The sequence below is a fragment of the Colossoma macropomum genome, unplaced genomic scaffold, assembly GCF_904425465.1.
Source record: "Colossoma macropomum unplaced genomic scaffold, Colossoma_macropomum, whole genome shotgun sequence".
In the NCBI taxonomy this organism is placed as follows: domain Eukaryota; kingdom Metazoa; phylum Chordata; class Actinopteri; order Characiformes; family Serrasalmidae; genus Colossoma; species Colossoma macropomum.
This window is the reverse complement of record NW_023494789.1, coordinates 41,589,464-41,608,855: the sequence shown is the minus strand read 5'-3', so window position 1 is coordinate 41,608,855 and position 19,392 is coordinate 41,589,464. Positions and strand designations below refer to the sequence as shown.

Sequence of the window (19,392 nt, the reverse complement as noted above, 5' to 3'; positions counted from 1 at the left end):
AAAATTTATTTGTTGGCCAATTAACTGGTTCCTGTACAACAGCATTCAGATAATCAGTAGAATTTCTGAATTTTTGAATTGTTAAAAAAAAACATGGTATTTTGGTACATTATTATATGTAAAAAGGCTAGAAAAATTCACACGACAAATGTGTTCAATCTTCTGAACTCTAGTGTAACTCTACATGTGACCAGCAACAAGCAAATTTTGGCTGCATGGCACACAATCTTACAAAGCATATGTTGAGGGCAAGTCAAGCATTTTCTTCAACTAGTTGGACGTAGCCAGGATTGTTGACGAGAAACACTGTCTGTAACAGAGGGAACATTTCATAAGCATGCAGTTCTCAAATGATCACATGACGCACTTTTATAATTTTACTGTTAGCTCATATAAGGAGACTAAAAGGAACATTTGAAAGCACACATAGAACAAGGAAACAACATTCACAGTGCATTGATTTAAAAAATAAAGAGGCACCATATCACTGACCATAAGATCTGTGCAGCAGGTGGCTTTGCAGGTGAACCCAGAGGTGCAGATGCAGATGAAGAGCTCAAGAACAGAGAAAACCAGCAGCACTCCACTAATTCCACGTGTGGCGCCCTAAAAAAGACATTTGCATAATATTTGCAGAAAAGATTTAAAATATTCAATAAAGGCATCAGAACCAGCTGCATCAGCTGGCAGGCAACAGTTTTCTCATAGCAGTGGTATCAGCTCCCTGGATCTGTGATGCTATTGACATACATTATTGTACCTGTCTGCAATACAACACACAAAGAAACCCAACAGACGTATCTTTATTCACTATAACAAATCATCTCTAGTGTTCTACATAGTTTTGCATAGTAAAAAGTAAAAAAAAAGTTAAATAAAAGAACAAAAACATTGTTTCAATATCTATTTCTTTAATTGACTGCCAAAATAGTGATTATGCTGGTTACTTTGCTCCCATTACTGTTTCTCAACTAGTCAGATGTGGTTGAAACAAACTATTATATTAAACTTGTCAAAGTAACAACTTTTTTTATGCACTACGCAATTCAGGACTTGGTGGTCCCTCTTTGTGAGTTTGCATGGTCTACCGCTTGTGTGGCTGAGCACTGTTCCTAGATGCTTCCATGTCACAGTAATAGCACTTATAGCCTTTTATTATAGGAATACTCCTCAATGAAGCATGAAAGCTGATCTATTCCTTTCAGGGGTCACAGTGTGAAATGCAATGATTTACAAACCCACTCATCAAAATCACTAATGTGACTGGCAGTCTCTATGCCAAAACAGTATACATATAATTTAGTAGTCACATAAACATAAAAAATCTCCAGAATGTTTTACCAGACAAGAACTCTGGTAATCTAAAGGATCAAACACATCAAGAGATAGAAAGAATGATGGCTATTCCTGCAGCCACAGTGCTGATGATGTTCATTATCAGGGAGCTTCTCACCTACACAAGATAAAAAAAAAACAGGAAACAGAAGCCTAACATGCAGCAAAGTTTACAGAGTTGCAGCTTATCTATAAACTTAACAATTGATATTAAATTTAATTTAAATTAGATAATACACACTCACTGGCCACTTTATTAGAAACACCTACCTTGTTCTCTACATAACTGGCCACTTTATTAGAAACACCTACCTTGTTATCTACTAACTATTCACTTTATTAGAAACATCTGCCTTGTACTTCCACTCACTGCAGTTCTTTTCCAGAGCAACTTGCAATTGTATCATTATGTTGTATCTTGTATGTGTAGCAGAACACAGTGTTAGTTGTCTTGCCCAAGGACTCTTTTTGGTGCATTGTGGTGTTCTTGCTCAGGTGGGTAATTTTAACCCCATTCCACTATGTGGAGGGCATTAAATTAGACATGCAGTGTTGTTACTTTATATAAATAACTGTTGACCTTGATATTTTAAACTGAAGATATATGTGTAAAAATAGAAAAAAACAGAAAGTAGGGATCTAATCTAGCATCTTTATGCCTGTGTGACGTGCATACAAGTGATAGGGAGCGGGATTCCGCAGAGGATATAGGATTTGGCTCAAAAAGTTTGGCTACACAGTGAAATTTTAAGTCATACTGTGTACTAAACCAAATATACAAGTCTGCATGACTTTAATAAAGAGCTTGATGTGAATTCAGCAGGTTGAGAACATGTATATTTATGAAAGCATGTATTTAGGAAAAACATAGGTCCCTGCTTTTTATTGTCTCTAATAACTGTGTAGTTACACATGAATAACATATGCAACAACATTGTAACTACTGATGATTTAGCCTATGTTACAGATGGATTACAGAAGTACAGCCTATGAAATTACACGTGTGTCAAGTTCATTTTTCCTCATGCAATTACACAGGTGTATCCTTTTGATACACAACAGATCAGAAGTCTTTTTTACATAACATTACATTTGTTTTACATAATTACTGTGGAATAACTGTGTTGTAACAAGGTAACCTAATCACATCACATATTTAATACCATTATGTAATCACACCTTACATTTATAACATCTACGCAGGAAATTTCCTGTAATGTAGTGTTAAAGTTACACTTTAACATAAGTGGACAGTTCCTGTGTAGTTGTTATGTAGGTACTGTGTAATAATGGAGTGGTAATATAAAAGTTATAAAAGTTACATTTTAAGATAAGGGGACATCTGCTGTACTGTCACAATACAGATTGGTTTAAAGTTGAAACTGGTTGCAATGTCACAGCACCAGCAACCTAAATGCTAGCTAATGTTAGGAAAGCTGGCAGATACAGTGTAAGTAATATCTTAATGTAAGTTACTACATACTTACTTTCACTGCTGGAAAACCTCTGAAAAAAACTGCTGTTTCAGTCTGAATACAAAGGTAATTACATTTATGTCTGTACCCTTGTGTAATTACATGAGGAAAACTGAAGTTGATTCAATTACATAGGGTGTATGTAATTACATAAAGTGTACTTCTGTAATCCATCTGAAACAGTGACTAAATGATTAGTAGTTACATGGTTATTGCATATGTTGTTCACACGTAACTACACAGTCATTAGGGACACTTAATATAAAGTGGAACCAAAACATTTGGGTGATTATTGATTACTAGTGTTTGCCAGCAATGTTGCTGCAGTGCCTAAGCAAAATTCCAACACCAAACATGTCTGATTGATGACATCTGGAGTAAGTGGAAAATTATGTGAATTAGATTTAACCGTTTCTTTAAAATAATATGGAATAGATTTACATACCACACATGAAGAAGCGTGGTTTGTTGAAGCAACAGACAGAGCACCAGAGCTGATATACTGTTATAGAAAAACAATGAGTGGTTTAAAAATGAGAGTCTTGCTGATTCTTATCAAGTATGAATCAATATCATCATTGAGAAATAAAAAGCACTAAGTGAATATACACTCAATGATCCCCAAAAGGTGATGCCAATGTAGCCAGAAAGAGTTTTAAAGGAGGCTTCTGAAACAATGCCAAACATAAGGGTTAAGAGCCCAATCATTATCTGGACAGTCTGTGGGCAAAAAGAAAGAGATATCATTACTTGTTGGTATTTTTCAATAAGCAAAATTATTTGTTTTTTATGTATTCACTCTCCTTACCCCAAGCACTTTTGGTTCTCCTATGGTGCAGCCTCCTGCTCCAGTTCCTGGTTCATGTTGTCCTGTTCCAGCTGGAGCTGTTTGTGGTGGGATCACATGGGTCACAATGGTGAAGCCATTTCTAGTGTTTTCCACAGGTGCAACACTGGTAGCCATTCTAACACAAGCTGTAATCCTGCAATGGAAATTAAGTAAAAAGGAAATGAATATTGGCATAAATAAATTATTATAAATATGGTTTATATATAAGGTTTAAGCAATAGAATAAAAAAGACATAGACCTGTTTCTACTGTAGGGTTGAAGAGTTCTAAATCAATTTAATGACATTACCACATGGACATGGTTCGACATGTAATGCAAGCAAACCATACACAGCCTGCTTTCCTTGATACGGTTAACTACCCATGCTCAGGGCCACAGAACCATTTGGTAGGATGACACAATCACTATTTACTGACTGTTTATATGTGTGTGTCAGTATTGTGCCACTTGCTAAAACCAAACCAAAACCAAAAACCAACTGCATCAGTTCAGTTTGCTTACATGATCATCAAATCAATGAAAGACTTTCAATCCATGCTTCAATGTAAATGCCTAACCATCAACCTACATAAAGGAGCTGATTATAATTAGCTTAGCTAGTGTAGTTTTCCTCAGTATTTCCAGGTTCTGATTTAGTAGCTCAGCAGATGCAAAAAGAAACTGTAAACAGTCTCATGAGTTCACACCAGTGACGTGTCTTCTTAGGAATTATCTGCTAAGGTCATCATATCTTCATAAGTATGATGTTAATTATGCATTTGAGACCTGAACATCGAGCTGGACTTTCTTTTTGAGCCTGTGAGTGTGACGTTAATGCATAAAGACGTCCGACGTGGTGTGAAAAACACCCGACCTGACGCCTCTGACTTTTAAATGATTATTTCAGACCTTACAGGCAACTGGCAGCAACACATGCTCACCATATTTTAATGTGTTCTTTTTTGTCCCATACTCAGTAATGCTACTTAATTTTAACAATAAATATTACATAGTTGCCCTGTGATAGACTGGCGACCTGTTCAGGGTGTATACTGGCTTCCACCCAATGACCACTGGGATAGGCTTCAGCACCTCCCCACGACCCAGAAGGATAAAAGGTTTAGTAAATGTGTGTGTGTGTGTGTGTATTATATAGTGCGGCTTTAACTACTTGTCAACTCTGCTGTCAGTAATTACTATACATTTGCAGAGTATTGTTTTTAAAGTGTGGTTAATCTGTCTCTAGGAAAATCTGTGTGAGCAGATAACGTGTGTCATAGAATGGAACAATTGATCTTGAGAACAGGAAACCACAACCCCACAAAGATGTGGGCACAAAGGACACTTTACTGCTAGATTTACTGATCCAGTGGTGCTCGTGGGGCAAATCAAACAGTGGAAAAGATTATGGTCCTAATAAAACTAAACATACTATATATATATATATATATATATATATATATATACACACACACACACACACACACACACACACATATATATATATATATATATATATATATATATATATATATACATTGCTGGAACTGCATGAACCAGGAAGCGTGCAGAGAAGATCTCCACTGACTCGTCCCACCCACAAGCCTTCACTCTCTTCAACAGTTAAAATATTACACATTAAGATATTCCAGCATCTAAACTGCACTTCTAAAATACTGATATATAGTATCAAACTCAACTCCATCCCCTGAAACTACCATCACAGACCAATGTTTATTCTAGCATCTTACTTACCTGCCTTATTACCCCACTTATCTGACTGTCAACTGATTGATCCCTTTCTTTGCAACTGTACACCCTTTAACTGCTGCTGTACTCAGCACTTTCACTTCAGACCCATACTTTGCACAATGTAAAAGTTACAGGTATGACTGTGTGTGTGTTTGTGTATGAGTGAGTGATGGTAGGAATGCATGTTTTATTTTATTTTTTGTGTTGTATTGTATTCTATTTTATTTTATTTTATTCACTACATGTAAATTTCTGTCTGATACTGTGCACTGTGAGCTCCTGTAACCAAAACCAAATTCCTTGTATGTGTAAGCATATCTGGCCAATAAAGCTTGATTCTGATATATATATATATATATATATATATATATATATATATATATATATATATACGTGGTGCAGATACCAGCCTACTCTAGGAATTCTCAGGTTAGTGTTTCCATTTTATTGTTAAAAAAAAAAAAACAGTTCTCTGCTGTGTCCTTTTCTTTTGTCATACACTCTTGACTTTGATGTGGGGTTCTAGGAAAAAACTTTATTTAATACAGAATCATCACTTTGCTTGGAGGTTCCTTAAACTTTAAAAAGATTCTTCACACTCATACACCTCATTTGCAAAAATAATTTTTTAGACAATATGCCACTGAAAAGTTGTTCTTCTATAGCACTGCTCCAAAGAGCTGTTTATTTATAAGAATCAAAGTGTAGATTAAGCAACAATTCCCCCAAATGCTTCACACCTTTACAACTTCACCCATACCAATAAAGAAAAGGCACTAAATTAGGACACTTAGGCCCAATCCCATTTCTTCTTTTTACCCCTAACCTTGTTTTTGAGTGTCACCTGGAACTGAGTTACAAGGAGTAGCAGTTGAAATCTTGCCCTACGAAATGGGGAAAAAATGAAAAAAAAAACATTGCTTCATTAAAAGGCTACTAGCGGTGCTCAGTAGGCGACCCAGCCCGTCTTCAGTGATAGCAGAGGAGGGTAAAGTTTAGCAACCTCACTGATGGGTTTTAGTTACATTTAGGGCATCACATGCTTTCAAAGAGGAGGTATAAGACAATTATTTATTATTGCCCACAGCTAATTCTTCAGTGATATGAGGCTGGAGTCGGCTATTCACCAGCTTCTTGTTAAAATTTTCCCGTTCCACCTTAAATGGTGCAGCAGTTACATTCTGGCACTTCAGGTGTCAATACTGCTGGACTATTTAAGGTGGAACAGGAAATTTAGCTAGCTAGCTACCAAGACATTAGCATGCTATTAGCGTTTTTTTATGCTTGTTATGAAGAAAACGACCATAATACACTGAAAACACATTAAACTAAGATAATTCAATGGTTATCATAATTATTTTACAGAGGAAATATTCACGTTTGTGGGTTTGTTTGGTCGCTCGCGCAGCCATCTTGCCGGTTTTTCTTTTTTTCTCATAACACTCTGTTTGGAGTGTGCTTCCGAAAAACTTCCGTTTGCAGGGCCATGTAACCCTAACACTTCGCCCTACCCCCTCTACCCCAACAAAAATTGGGACACCCTAACCCTAGACGTGAAAGTGCAAAACAGAGGGCTAAGGGCTAAGTGGTAGGGTCAAGGGGTGAAATGGGATTGGGCCTCCTGGAGATCTGTCTTCCTGCATGTTTTATGTCCAGCCCAAGTCCAAGAAGGTAGACATCCATTAGCAGGATTGGTGACCACTGCACTGGGTTTAAACTGCAATATCAATAGTGTGATTTACAGAAGTATGAATTAAACAGTAATATAAACAAAACCAGCTCGAAGACCAATTCTGTTAGACAGAATACATGCTATTTAGATTTTTACTTTAAGAGGTATAAAACCTTTTTTTAAAAAAAAAATATTTTAAATACTTTTTGAAACAATTCCTTTTAGATCTTGAAGCTGAAATGGGCAGCTGTGTATAGAGTTGTATGCAGACGTTTAGGTCTGCACATTTTGCTGTTTATTTGCTGAATTTAACTCATTTGAGAAAAAAAGCAAAACAAAACATGGTCTGTGCAAAAGTTATTGCATGTTATATTTTATGTTTAGATTTTATATTTTTCCAACATGTTAAACTCAGCAAATACATGGAACTTCTGATCAAAAATTGCTGAATAATTAATCAATATTTAAGTTTATTCTGTCTACTTTCATCAGCTTCAACAAATAACATCTAGAAAAAGATAAAAAAGGAAGAAAATAAAAGAAAGTATTTACCTGTAACTTGTTTTTGCGCTGTCTTTGTGCTGTTAATTCACTGCTCTACATTTGCCGGAAGTCAATGGAGGTTTTAAAAAACAGTGCAGCAGTGTAAGTTGAGGAGGGGTGGGGGGGGGGTGGTGGTTGGTGGGGGGGGTGTAGGGGCTTTTGAGAAGGCTGTGGCTGACTGACCTACATGCCCCATTTGTTTCCACCACTTCTACATTTTTCAGTTTTAGTTGCACTTAACTTCAATCCTGCTACATAACCATGCTATAACTCTAATGTAATATCACACGCTGCCCTTAAAGATTTTGTTACTGTTACTGTTGCCACTAGTTGTAATAACGGATGTCAAAATCTTTGATGTGATGATTGCTAACAAAACAAAAATTAGGATGTGGCATAAGCTGTCAAAACATAAAACATTATAACATCTGTCATGATAATTAACTGTAATGGTTACAAAACACTGTTATGTTACTAAAAAAAATGACAACTACTGACAGCACCTGCCATGATATGTTAAATGTTACCCATTTCTCATTTATTACAAGTTATTCACTTTTTTGTCAGAAAAAAAGCAGTAAACAAATATTTAATACAAAATGACACAAAAGCCTCAACAACTAAATGTAATTTTATAGTATCAAATGTATCAGTCTTTAAAATTTGCACTCTGTTGCTACTTTGACATCTTAAAACTAATTAGTTTCAGGTGTGGGCTCCCAACAAAAGTTGCTCCCAGAGGTTTTCCTGGCATAGTGATCCCCTTCAAAGAGACACTTACACTCACAATAACAACTACCCAAATTCACATAAGCTGCCTTCAAAATTCTCCCAAATTTGCAGCTAAATTGGCTAAAACGATATGCCTCAGGACATTGGGTAAGATTTCTAAAATAATCCACATGCATAAGGAAGTAGAACATCAAAGGAAAACAAGTGAGTTTCCAAAACTGGAGTTTAAAAAAGTGATTATAAAGCTCCAGAGAAAATGGGGCTCCTAACAACCACCTGGAAGACCTGGTAAACACCAAAACTGCCCCCCCCCCATCAGAAAAACAGCACTTAAGGCTTTCATCTTTGAGAGAGAGGAGAAAATCAAGCTGCTTTCAGATCTAAAAAACATCCACAGGTGTTTCTATCCATCCTTCCACTGTGAGAAGACAACTCAGTGCTATGGGTCTGAAAGGATGTGTAGCTGTCAAGAAACCTCACTGAGAAAAGGAGGCAACAAAAGAATAAACTCTGCACAAAGAAATCAAAACTTGATATCAGAGGTGTGGAGTATTTGGGATAACTTGGATTGTGGGAAGCAGAAAATTCAACTAACTTCTAAGACTGAACTTTGGAGGTGTGGCTGCAGTTTTCTTTGAAAAACTGAAACTGAGTTTCCTGAAAAGAATAAAAGCTGCAATAAAGGTAAAGAGTGGACAAAATGCATACAGAATATATTTATTTGTTGAGACCTCTGTGTAGTTTTCCATTACATTTAAGATGAATAACAATTTGACTGGAAATTCAGTAAATCAAATCCATAGTCTCTGACTTTTGCCCAGTACTGTATGTTTAAAAAGATGGTTTTCTTGTGTTATTTACTGAAAAATCTGATTTTTTCAACAATAAAAGATGAACATTTGGTAAAATATAACGCTGCTGTCAGAAGAAAATCTCGTATCTCCATTTTTGTTGTTTATCAGTTTTTGACACAACCTGAAAATGCCTGTTGCCCTTTATATTGTGTGTAAATTTCATGATGAATGGACCAAAAGAAATGTCCCAAAATGTCTTGGAAAAAAGTCTGGTTCCATTGACTTACATTAAAAGTAAAGTATGTTTATTCCTTCTCCTGTAAAGTTATTATTTCTGAGATACGAGGTTTTCCTCTGACAGCAGTGATAAGCACTGCACAATTCCAACTTGTTCTAAGATTTATTATAATTTGTGCTGGAATGAGAAGTAACAATAAAAGTAAAAAATAAATAAATAAGAAAATTCACCATTTAAATTGCAATCCATTACCCAATCTAATCTAATCTTAAAATCTGGTTGAAATCTTAATCTGTACTCAGGAAATCTGTGTGATGTGAACAGATAACACTTGAGCCTTTCATTTAAAGAATAAGAATATATGAAATAGCCTGTAAGCAATCTTATACATGGACACAGAAAAAGAAAGACAGAAAATAAGACATCTTTTAGAACATCGTCTGAATGAAGAAAATATATATCTGAAAATGAAAACTGTTCTTAGGCTTAGTGTTCACTGCTCTTCATGTGGTGGAAGTTGCTGATACTACAGAACTGTTTATTTTGGGGCATTGTGGCTGACTGACCCAAAAAACTGAAACATCTGGGGCAGATGTGTCAAAAGTGGTTTAGTGTTTCACAGGTTAGGCCATACATGAGAATTTTGTCATCGGTGTATTCTACCAGCCAATATACAAACCCTATTTCGAGAGAATCTTGATACCTTCACCTGTTCCCAATTCACATGCTTATAGTGGGATGTTTCAAAATGGTGTAACTTTAATATTCTATAAACTTTTCACTCTTATTTTGCTTTGAGTGTGTTCCAGGCATCAAATTTGAAATATGTTCATATTTTCAAAATACAATCAAGCTGTTCAGCTGAAACATTGAAAGTCATTTCTTCATACTTTTGTCATGTTTAAGAGAATGAACAAGTCACAGATTTCTAGATTTTATTGCATTTTATGAAATGTTCCAACTTTTCTGGAAATGGGATTTGTATAAACCTGACCAAATTCTGACAATTAAAGGAAAGTAACACTGTTTCTTACAGTCTCATAAGTAGGTATATTAATCAGGTAAGTAGGTACATGAATGTTCATACTTACTACCTTGTAACTTTAAATAGTTGTGAGAAATTTTACTATGTCTTTCATCAGTTTAATAGCTAAAACCTATCAGTCATTATAATGTATTTTAGTTAGCTTTTTTAAACAGGTATGTTTAATGCCCAAAGTATTTCTGTAGTACTTTAAGAGTTTGCGCCACACTTACAGAAAATAAAAGTTAGTACGAAGAACCTGTTGAGCCTTTTGGTGTAATTTAGTTAAACTGTCTCAAGCTTATACATAATTTTGCCCAAAACAATTACATAATGCTTTGGAGTTTGTACCTCACACTTGCCTGTTTAATATCTTAAATTTAAAGGATTAGAAAAGAAACTTTGTATGAAAAGAATTCATACAAAGTTTTGTAAGAAAAGCTTTAACTGTAAAATGCTTCCCCCCCCAAACCTTAACTGTTCAGACATAGCTCCTTACTCAAGTTGGGTCATGTGCATTCTCTTCAGACCCACCAGGTTTTCACTGCCATTTTTAACTTTTGTGGAACTAAATACTTGATTTTGCAGTGCCATTTAAAAAAAATAAATAAATAAATAAATTGGAGGTGGGGTTGGGGGATGTGGTGGCTGCAATGCAGAAATTTGAATATTATGAAATTATGAAGATTATAAATCTGAGATTATTTAACTTTACTTTGGTCACCCATCTTGTGTGTTTTGTAGTGGAGAAGTTGGAGTCATGTTGGAATCATTGACTTTTATTTGTAGTCCAGAACAGCATTGCATGGAGTATAAAAAAGTTTTCTCCTGCTTTCATGCAAAATGTTTGGGAATTGATTATCTTGGTCTTTAGCTGAAAAGTTTCTTGGTAAATCTGAGCTGTTATCCATGGCTTCACACTTGCAAGTGAGACTTCTGCCTTAACATGGCCAAGAAACACCTACTTTGACAGGAAAGAGCCATTTGACTGACAAGGAAAATACACTGTATGGACAAAAATATTGTGACACACCTCTTAATCACTGAATTCAGGCATTTCATTCAGTTTCATTACCACAGGTGTATAAAATCATGCACCTAGCCATGCAGTCTGCCTTTACACACATTTGTGAAAGAATAGGTAATTCTAAAGATTAATATAAAATTAAAACTGTGTGCCGGGAGCTTCATGGCATGGGTTTCCATGGACTTACATCACCAAACACAATGGCAAGCTTCGGGGGGGGAGTGGTGCAAAGCATGCTGCCACTGGACTCTGAAGCAGTGAAAATGTGTTCTGTGGAGTGATGAATCATGTTTCTCTATCTGGTAGTCTGGTGGATGAGTCTGGGTTTGGTGAGTGCCAGGGGAACATTACCTGCCTGATTGCATTGTGCCAAGTGTAAAGTTTGGTAAAGGAGGGATAATGCTATGGGGTTGTTGTTCAGGGGTTGGCCTGGCCTGGGCCTATTAGTTCCAGTGAAGGTAAATCTTACTGTTTCAGCAGACCGAGACATTTTGGACAATTGTATGCTCCCAACTATGAACAGTTTAGGGAAGACCCTTTTCTGTTCCAGCATGACCCAGTGCACAAAGCATGGTCCATAAAGGCATGGCTGGGTGAGGTTGGTGTGGAAGAACTTGACTGGCCCACACAGAGCCCTGACCTCAACCCCATTGAACACCTTTGGGATAAACTAGAATGTGAGCCCGGCCCTCTCATCCAACATCAGTGTCTGACCTCACAAATGCTCTTCTGGATGAATGGGCAGAAAATTCCCACAGACACACTCCAAAATCTTGTAGAAAACTTCCCAGAAGAGCGAAAGCTGTTATAGCTGCAAAGGGGGACCAACTCCGTATTAATGCTTATGGATTTAGAATGGGATGTCATAAAAGCTCCTGTAGGTGTAATGTGTAGGAGTCCCAGTACTTTTGTCTATATAGGGTATATATCTAAACTAATCAGCCACTTCATTAAGTGCAACTCCTTGTATCTACACTCACTGTCAATAATGTAATACAAGTGGACTTAAATTTTTAAGCTAGGATTAAACATATAGGAAATGCATTTAGTGGGTACTCACATGTATCCACTTAGCTGGCAACACTGTAAAAAGTGGCTCCTCAGATCTACCTAAAAAAATGACTTCATGTGGTAACAAGTAAATTAACTGGTTCTATTCAAAGTAAATGATTACTTTGAATGAACGATTCTTTCAATCAATGTAGTTTTTTGAGTTGAATAAAACTAGTTCAATTGTTTGTTACCACATAAAGTAATTTTTTTAGGTAGATCTGATGAACCACTTTTTACAGTGTAATATATATACACTTATACATACTTAAGGGTTATAAAAGAAAGTGTTACCCTTCTTTTAAACGTCAGAATTTGTTGGAAAGGTCAGTAAATGTGTGTGTTTTATGAAACACAATTAAATGTAGACATGAATATATTATTAAGAGTATTTAATCCTAACTGATACTTTGGTAACACTCTTTTGAGTGGTCATTTGTAGATGATTAATAAACTCTATCAGTATCAGTAACACATCAACAACATACCAGTGAAGTAGCCGTAATAATCATCTCAATACATTACGGTAAACACCTTGAAGATGTAGTGTTGATACACTACTTACATGAAGTAGACGTATTGTAGATATGTTAGATTTGGACATGTGACTTCCATTAATCAAAACTTAACCCTGTGCCCTAATCCTAACCCTAACCTTAACCTTAACCAAAACCTAATCCACTTAAAGTCCACTTACAGAATGGTGTCAGCGGCAGGTCTATAACAGCTTGTTGAGGATGTTGAGATGGTGTTTATTAAACCACTATTAAACCTTTATTATTACATTACCTTATTTAGACTTTCATTATTTATTAGACCTTTCAGGTTAAACATCTACTGATATGAATTTGGACACATCCAAATAAAATGTAAAACAGCTGAATTCAGCAGACTATAAACAAATTTAGTTTATGCAGTTAATTAAAATTCTTTTGATAATCTACTGAATGTATTCACTGTTGCTACGTCACTGATACGTTATTGATGTTACTGAGAGTTTGTGGAGTGTTTATTTCATCTACAAAGGACCACTCAGTGTCACCCTAGTTATATACAATTATACAAGCTTATGCAAGGCATAATAGTATTATGTATGCCATTCTTTTTTTTTCAAGGTGTAAATGTAATTTTTAAAAGTGTATAATGTAAAATGTACTGTTGCATTTGTATTTTTTAAGTTGTATTGACTCCATACACATTTGCTTTTATCTTGACGCTAACTATCACTGACACTAACGCTAACTATATACTACTGGGATTCCATGGGGGCGATAGAAATGAGCACTTAATGTAGAAGTGTTTTGACTGAGTTTTTACATTCATGGCCTGAAGGCCTAGTTCTAATAGTCCCAGTTCCCCAATGGATTTTAACACTTATAAGTCTGGTGTTATTATCAGTGGTTTACTACCATATTATGGTGTCATCATATATTTAGTTGCTTAGTTAGTTATACAATGAATTTGATTTACATTTGGTTTGCATTCTGAACAGACTGGTCTAAATTTGTGCATATGTGCAATTTAAAAAAAGACAAATAAATAAGTAAATAAATAGTTTAGAAATTAGCAGAAATTTAAAAGATTGGCTTTCTTTTCTAACTAATGTTAGCATGAGTCATTTTCTTTGCCTCACATAAACCCAAAGTTAGCTAGCTAATAAGCAACCAAGTAAACACAAAGATTATGGTAAACAACAGCCAGCTATACATTATGAACATAATTTGCCACAAATCCATATTGTATCTTCAGTTTGTAACTACTTACTATATGACTCTCTATATTACAGATTTTAAATGAGGTCTAATGTTTATTTTAGTGAGCTTTTAGTCAAAATCCTGTTTTCAGCTTCAGCGGTTGCCATCTTATGTTACTTTGCAGAGCAAGTAGAATCAGAACCCCTCCCCCAGGTCTGACTGGATGATCCAGGAGTTTCACTGTTCATGTTATTTTAGTCAGTCTGTAGCCTCAGCAGAGGCAGAGGCAGCACTGGTCTCAGCAGAGGCAATACTGTATTACAGCAGCAGCAGCAGCTCCTCCTCCAGGTGGCTCCCTGCTATCACAGTACATTGTGAATCTGGAGACGTGGTGGCACAGCTGAATAATGAGGAATGAATGAGAATAAACAATAGATGATTTGAACTAATAATTTATTTGGGAAGGGTGAGCTAAATAACATTTAGGGGGAGGGCTAAACCCCCCTAAAACTGGCCTAGCGACACCCCTGCTGTACATGCAACACTAACCTTAAAAAATAATTATTATTGTTATTGCTGTTATTGAAACTCAAAGAAGACAAATTTGAGCCTGTTCTTTATGGAGGGTGTTCATTCAGTTAATTAACTCATTAAATAATATTCTGTACCTTTATTCAAGATTGTTGATTTTGGATTGAGAGACACATCTCTGTTTATAATGGGGTTGTAGTAAAAGTTATATAAATCTGTAGTGCGGAATAATTCATCAAATGTGCATGAGTTTTTTCAATTGCATGCAGTATGGCTGTGACTGGCTATAAAAAGGAATGACTGAATGATTGATGTCCTTCAGGAAAGAGGCCTGATTGCAGCAGTAGATCTGTAAATCCAGATAGTTGGAGGCTAAGCTGAAGCTAAATTTTGCAGGCTAGTCGCTGTGGTGATGAAACAGCATTAGACAAAAAGGAAACATGATAAAAATGATAATAGTTACTTACAGTGTCAATAAAGTTGGATCTGCTAAATTTATCACCAAACTTAATTTGCTTAAAGGCTGTTGGCAAGTTCCATTGACTCCCCGCACATCTGACATTTTAGCATTTGTGACGCCTGACAGTTTTCTACAGTATACAGTTCTTCTGTTTGGTTTACAAAATGCTCCTGCCACTTTTCAAAGATTAATGAACCTAGTACTTACTGGAGTTTATAACTGTAAAGCATACTTGGATGATATACTATTCATATACTTGGGCTGACCATCTGCGGACTCTTTCTGAGGGGTTTTCTTGTTTACAAACAGCGTCACACTGAATCTGGCAAAATGTGAACTTGCCGAAGCTGTGGTTACTTATCTAGGCCGGGAAGTGGTTCAAGGTCAAGGTTGTCCACTGAATGCCAAAATCTCTGCTATTTTGGATTTTCCCATGCCTGCAAATTGGCCTGAGTTAAGGCGATTTGTAGGTATGGCAGGATATTACTGTGCCTTTTGTCGTAACTCTTCCAGCTTTGTTTCTCCTCTTACTGCTCTGGATTGGTTATTTGTGTTGTCAGAAGAGCATAAACTGTCCTCTGATTCTGTTAAAGCTCTCCTTTGTAGTTCTTCAGTTCTTGCTGCGCTAGACAACATGGATGTGCTCTTTAAACTCAAAGTGGAAGCAAGTGGAAAAGGTGCTGGTCCTGTATTGTTGCAGGAAGACCAAAACAGAGTGAAACATTCTGTTTGTTATTTTTCTAAGAAATGTAACAAATATCAGGTAAACTATCGTACAACTGAGAAAGAAAGTCAAGCCTTACTGTTAGTATTACAGCATTTTGAAGTCCATGTGGGATTGAATTGTGCTCGACTGGTAGTTTACACTGACCATAATCCTCTGGTGTTTCTTAGCCAGATTAGAAATGCCAACCAATGCCTATTGTGATGGTCTTTTGTGGTACAATCATTCCTCCTCGAAAATTACCATAAAAAGGGGATTAATAATGTAGTTGCTGATGCTTTGTGACAAGTTTAATTTTTTCAAACATTTGATGTTTGATTTTGTAGAACGGTGGTGTTGCGTCTAATGACATTGTCTAAATAAGTGTTTTATTTCTCTCTTGCATACGCTTTCGCTTTTCATTCACTCAGCTTGAGACCACTCAGGTTGTTATCAGTGCACAGTTCAAAGTCAGTATTCAGAGTTAAGTGACTCGATTTTTTTGTTTCTGAATAATATCAGGACTAAATCAAACAGAGAGAATCAAAATAAGCAGGAAAAAAATCAGCAGGAAGCTGCTGGAGGCTTTGATGGAAACTTTTGATGTCTTCTGCTTTATTCTGTGTGTGAAAGGTGTGTATTTTTCCTCTGACAATGTATGCCAAGCTAAATATCTTTAAACTACACTCACTGAGCACTTCATTAAGTACACCTCCTTGTATCTACACTCATCGTCCATTTTATCTCTACTTACCATATAGGTGCACTTTGTAGTTCTACATTTACAGACTAGTTCATTTGTTTCTCTGTGTACTTTGTTAGCCTGTTCTTCAATGGTCAGAACCCCTGCAGGACCTCCACAGAGAATGCATTATTTGGGTGGTGGATCATTCTCAGCACTGCAGTGACATGACGTAGTGGTGGTGGTGTGTGTTGCACTATTGCGAGTGGATCAGACACAGCAGTGCTGATGGAGTTTTTAAAGACCTCATTGTCGCTGCTGGACTGAGAACCAAAAACATCCAGCCAACAGTGTCCTATGGGCAGCGTTCTGTGACCACCGATGAAGGACTAGAGGATCACCAACACAAACTGTGCAGCAGTATTTGAGGTACTGTTTCTGACATTACATCTACAAAGTGGACCAACCATGTAGCAGTGTCTAATAGAGTGGACAGTGAGTGGACATAGTGTTTAAAAACTGATAACATGGACAAAGAATGCAGGAACAAGGAGGTGTTTGTAAAGTGTTCAGTGAATGTGTAGTTAAACTTTAGAACTTAACAAAAATAAATGTAGACTTTAACAGACTGAAATGTAGAAAATTAACCAGAATCAATTAAGAACTTAAGAGAGAAAAATAGGATATGATAAAAAAATTTAGGGCATTACAAAGATAAATTTAGGACATAGCAACAATAAATTTAGAACATCACAGACACTTATTTAGAACTTAAAAGCAAGAAATTAATTTCGATATTAACAGTGAAAAGATTAAGACTTCACAAAAATGGCTTTAGGACTTGAGCAATTTGTACGATTTTTAGTTTATTCCAAAATTAATGAAAATTATTAAGAGATTATGAAGAAATAACAGTTTTGACAGTGTGTCAAAGATGTCTATGTACCATGATGCAGAGATATCTATTGAAGTAAGCATGCTAACCAGATAGCCCCAGCCTGTCCTGTCCTGTAATACCACTTTGTAACTCAGGGGTGATAGTGAGTCACTGTAGCGAGGGGAAAATTTGTAGAGTGTGAAGAGAAATATAATTTAGAAAAATATTTTCCTCTTTTGAAAATCTTCTTAAAATTTGAAACATTGTCAGCTAGACTGGGTGTTTCAGGATTGTTGCCTGTAAAGAGAAAGAGCATTTCATAATCTTTCAGTCATCAAATCAGATGAAAACTGTGTGACTGCTCACTGACAGCACTAAAGAAAGAAAAAGTCAAATAATTTAAAACACAAGAAATATTTAGTCTCACTGACCGGAGCTCCAGCACAGCAGGTGGCTTTGTAGGCAAATGTAGAAGTGCAGATGGAGATGAAGAACTCAAGGACAGAGAACACCAGCAGAACTCCACTGATTCCACCTGACTGTTCCTGAAAAACATTCTTCTGTTAAATTTTCCACTGAAGAATCTTTGCTGCATTTCGAAAAAGCTGAACCCAATGAAAACAAATCTCTCACATGAACATTAAACCGCTGATGAAAATGAGTACCAGGGACATTCTACTATACAGGATCAATGGAAGCTTCATGTAAAATATATTTACTGAAGATTTCCAATCAGCAAGAAGATTGTGAATAATTATTTATTAAAAAATAATTTGAAAATAAACAATGATAGTAATTAAAGCAGGAGATAATTATTAGACTGAATAATTTCAAATTAAGACACATGGTTGAGTAAATAATCTGGTGTTAAATTTGACACAGTGTGCTCAGAAGATAAAAAGTAAAAAAAGTAAATAAAAAATAATAGTAAATAAAAAGTAACAGCACATTGAAATGTGCAGAAGTGTGTCATCTGTAGATAATATGTTAATTTATCTACATTCCAAAAGTAGGAGGTTCAAAGGTTCAAACCTTTGCACGCAACTGTATATTGAGTTTCCTGGATTCACAATGTGTACATCACTTTCACATGAATAAAATATATTACATCAACACAATATGACTTTGATCGAATTAAGGCACTTCAGTGCAGCTGTAATGCAAGGGCTGACAAGGCAGAGCACAAGTGTGAGTGCATTTTATTTAAGCCCTTGTACATTTTATTTGAGTGTTTATGTGGAAAATTCCAATGACAGGCAGGCAGATGAATAGTACAGGGATCCACAGAGAACACAGCAAAACACGGTAACAAAGAGAACTACCAAGAACATGACTCTAGACTCTAGACTTACACAAGAAATCATGAGGAGGAAAACAAGAACACTAAGATGATGACCATAAACCAGGAACATGCAACAATGCTGACAGGGGTATATATAAATACTAACACAGAAGACAAGGAACACCTGGAATTCATGAGAGGGCATGGCTAGTAAACAAGGATGAGGTGAAGGCTGAACTCAGGGCAGGACAGGGGAGGAGCTTACAACAAAAGCACATGGCACTAGAAAACAAAAACACATGGTAGATGTAAACAAAAGCAGATGACACAGAGACACCAGGAAATAAAGGCAGACACAAAGAAGACAGGGACAGAGAGACAGAGAGAGACGAGAGAGAGAGAGAGAGAGAGAGAGAGAGAGCATACAGAGCAATTTAATCAAGAGATACACACCAAAACCTCACACAGATTGTAGTATCCATAAAAATCTTTCGTAGGAACAGCTGTGATAATATGAACTTTCTAGCTGAAAGAACATGTCAAAAGACAGCAGACTGATGGCTACTCCTGCAGTCACAGCACTGATTATATTCATCACCAGGGAGCTTCTCACCTACACAAGAGGAGAAACAAAGACGGAGGTGGAGCAAACAAATTGAGGGGTTTCAGATAAAGTGGACATTGCGCATTC

The 19,392-nt window shown here is 36.2% G+C and overlaps 2 protein-coding genes across 2 annotated transcripts in view; both read right to left on the bottom strand.

Annotated features, from left to right (window-relative positions):
- Positions 1-221: 221 nt before the first annotated feature.
- On the bottom strand, positions 222-7,668 carry LOC118808587 (membrane-spanning 4-domains subfamily A member 15-like). Its single transcript, XM_036571368.1, has 6 exons — positions 7,617-7,668; positions 3,619-3,793; positions 3,420-3,530; positions 3,256-3,312; positions 493-606; positions 222-310 (listed from the first exon to the last, which is right to left on the bottom strand). Exons 2-6 carry the CDS (start codon positions 3,772-3,774, stop codon positions 254-256), a joined length of 495 nt encoding a protein of 164 aa, XP_036427261.1. The 5' UTR covers positions 3,775-3,793; positions 7,617-7,668; the 3' UTR covers positions 222-253.
- Positions 7,669-19,161: 11,493 nt separating this feature from the next.
- LOC118807652 (membrane-spanning 4-domains subfamily A member 15-like) overlaps positions 19,162-19,392 on the bottom strand; it is an 886-nt gene continuing 655 nt past the window's right edge. Inside the window, exon 4 of the mRNA XM_036569687.1 lies at positions 19,162-19,314. Within this exon, the coding sequence (XP_036425580.1) occupies positions 19,162-19,314 (153 nt within the window). The remainder of the gene's footprint in view (positions 19,315-19,392) is intronic.

Coding starts and splice junctions, on each gene's coding strand:
- LOC118808587 (XM_036571368.1), bottom strand. CDS start 3,774: ATGGCTACCAGTGTTGCACCTGTGGAAAACACTAGAAATGGCTTCACC. Junction 3,531..3,618: donor GAGAACCAAAAGTGCTTGGG/GTAAGGAGAGTG, acceptor TTTTGCCCACAG/ACTGTCCAGATAATGATTGG. Junction 607..3,255: donor ACCACGCTTCTTCATGTGTG/GTATGTAAATCT, acceptor TGTCTTTTTTAG/GGCGCCACACGTGGAATTAG.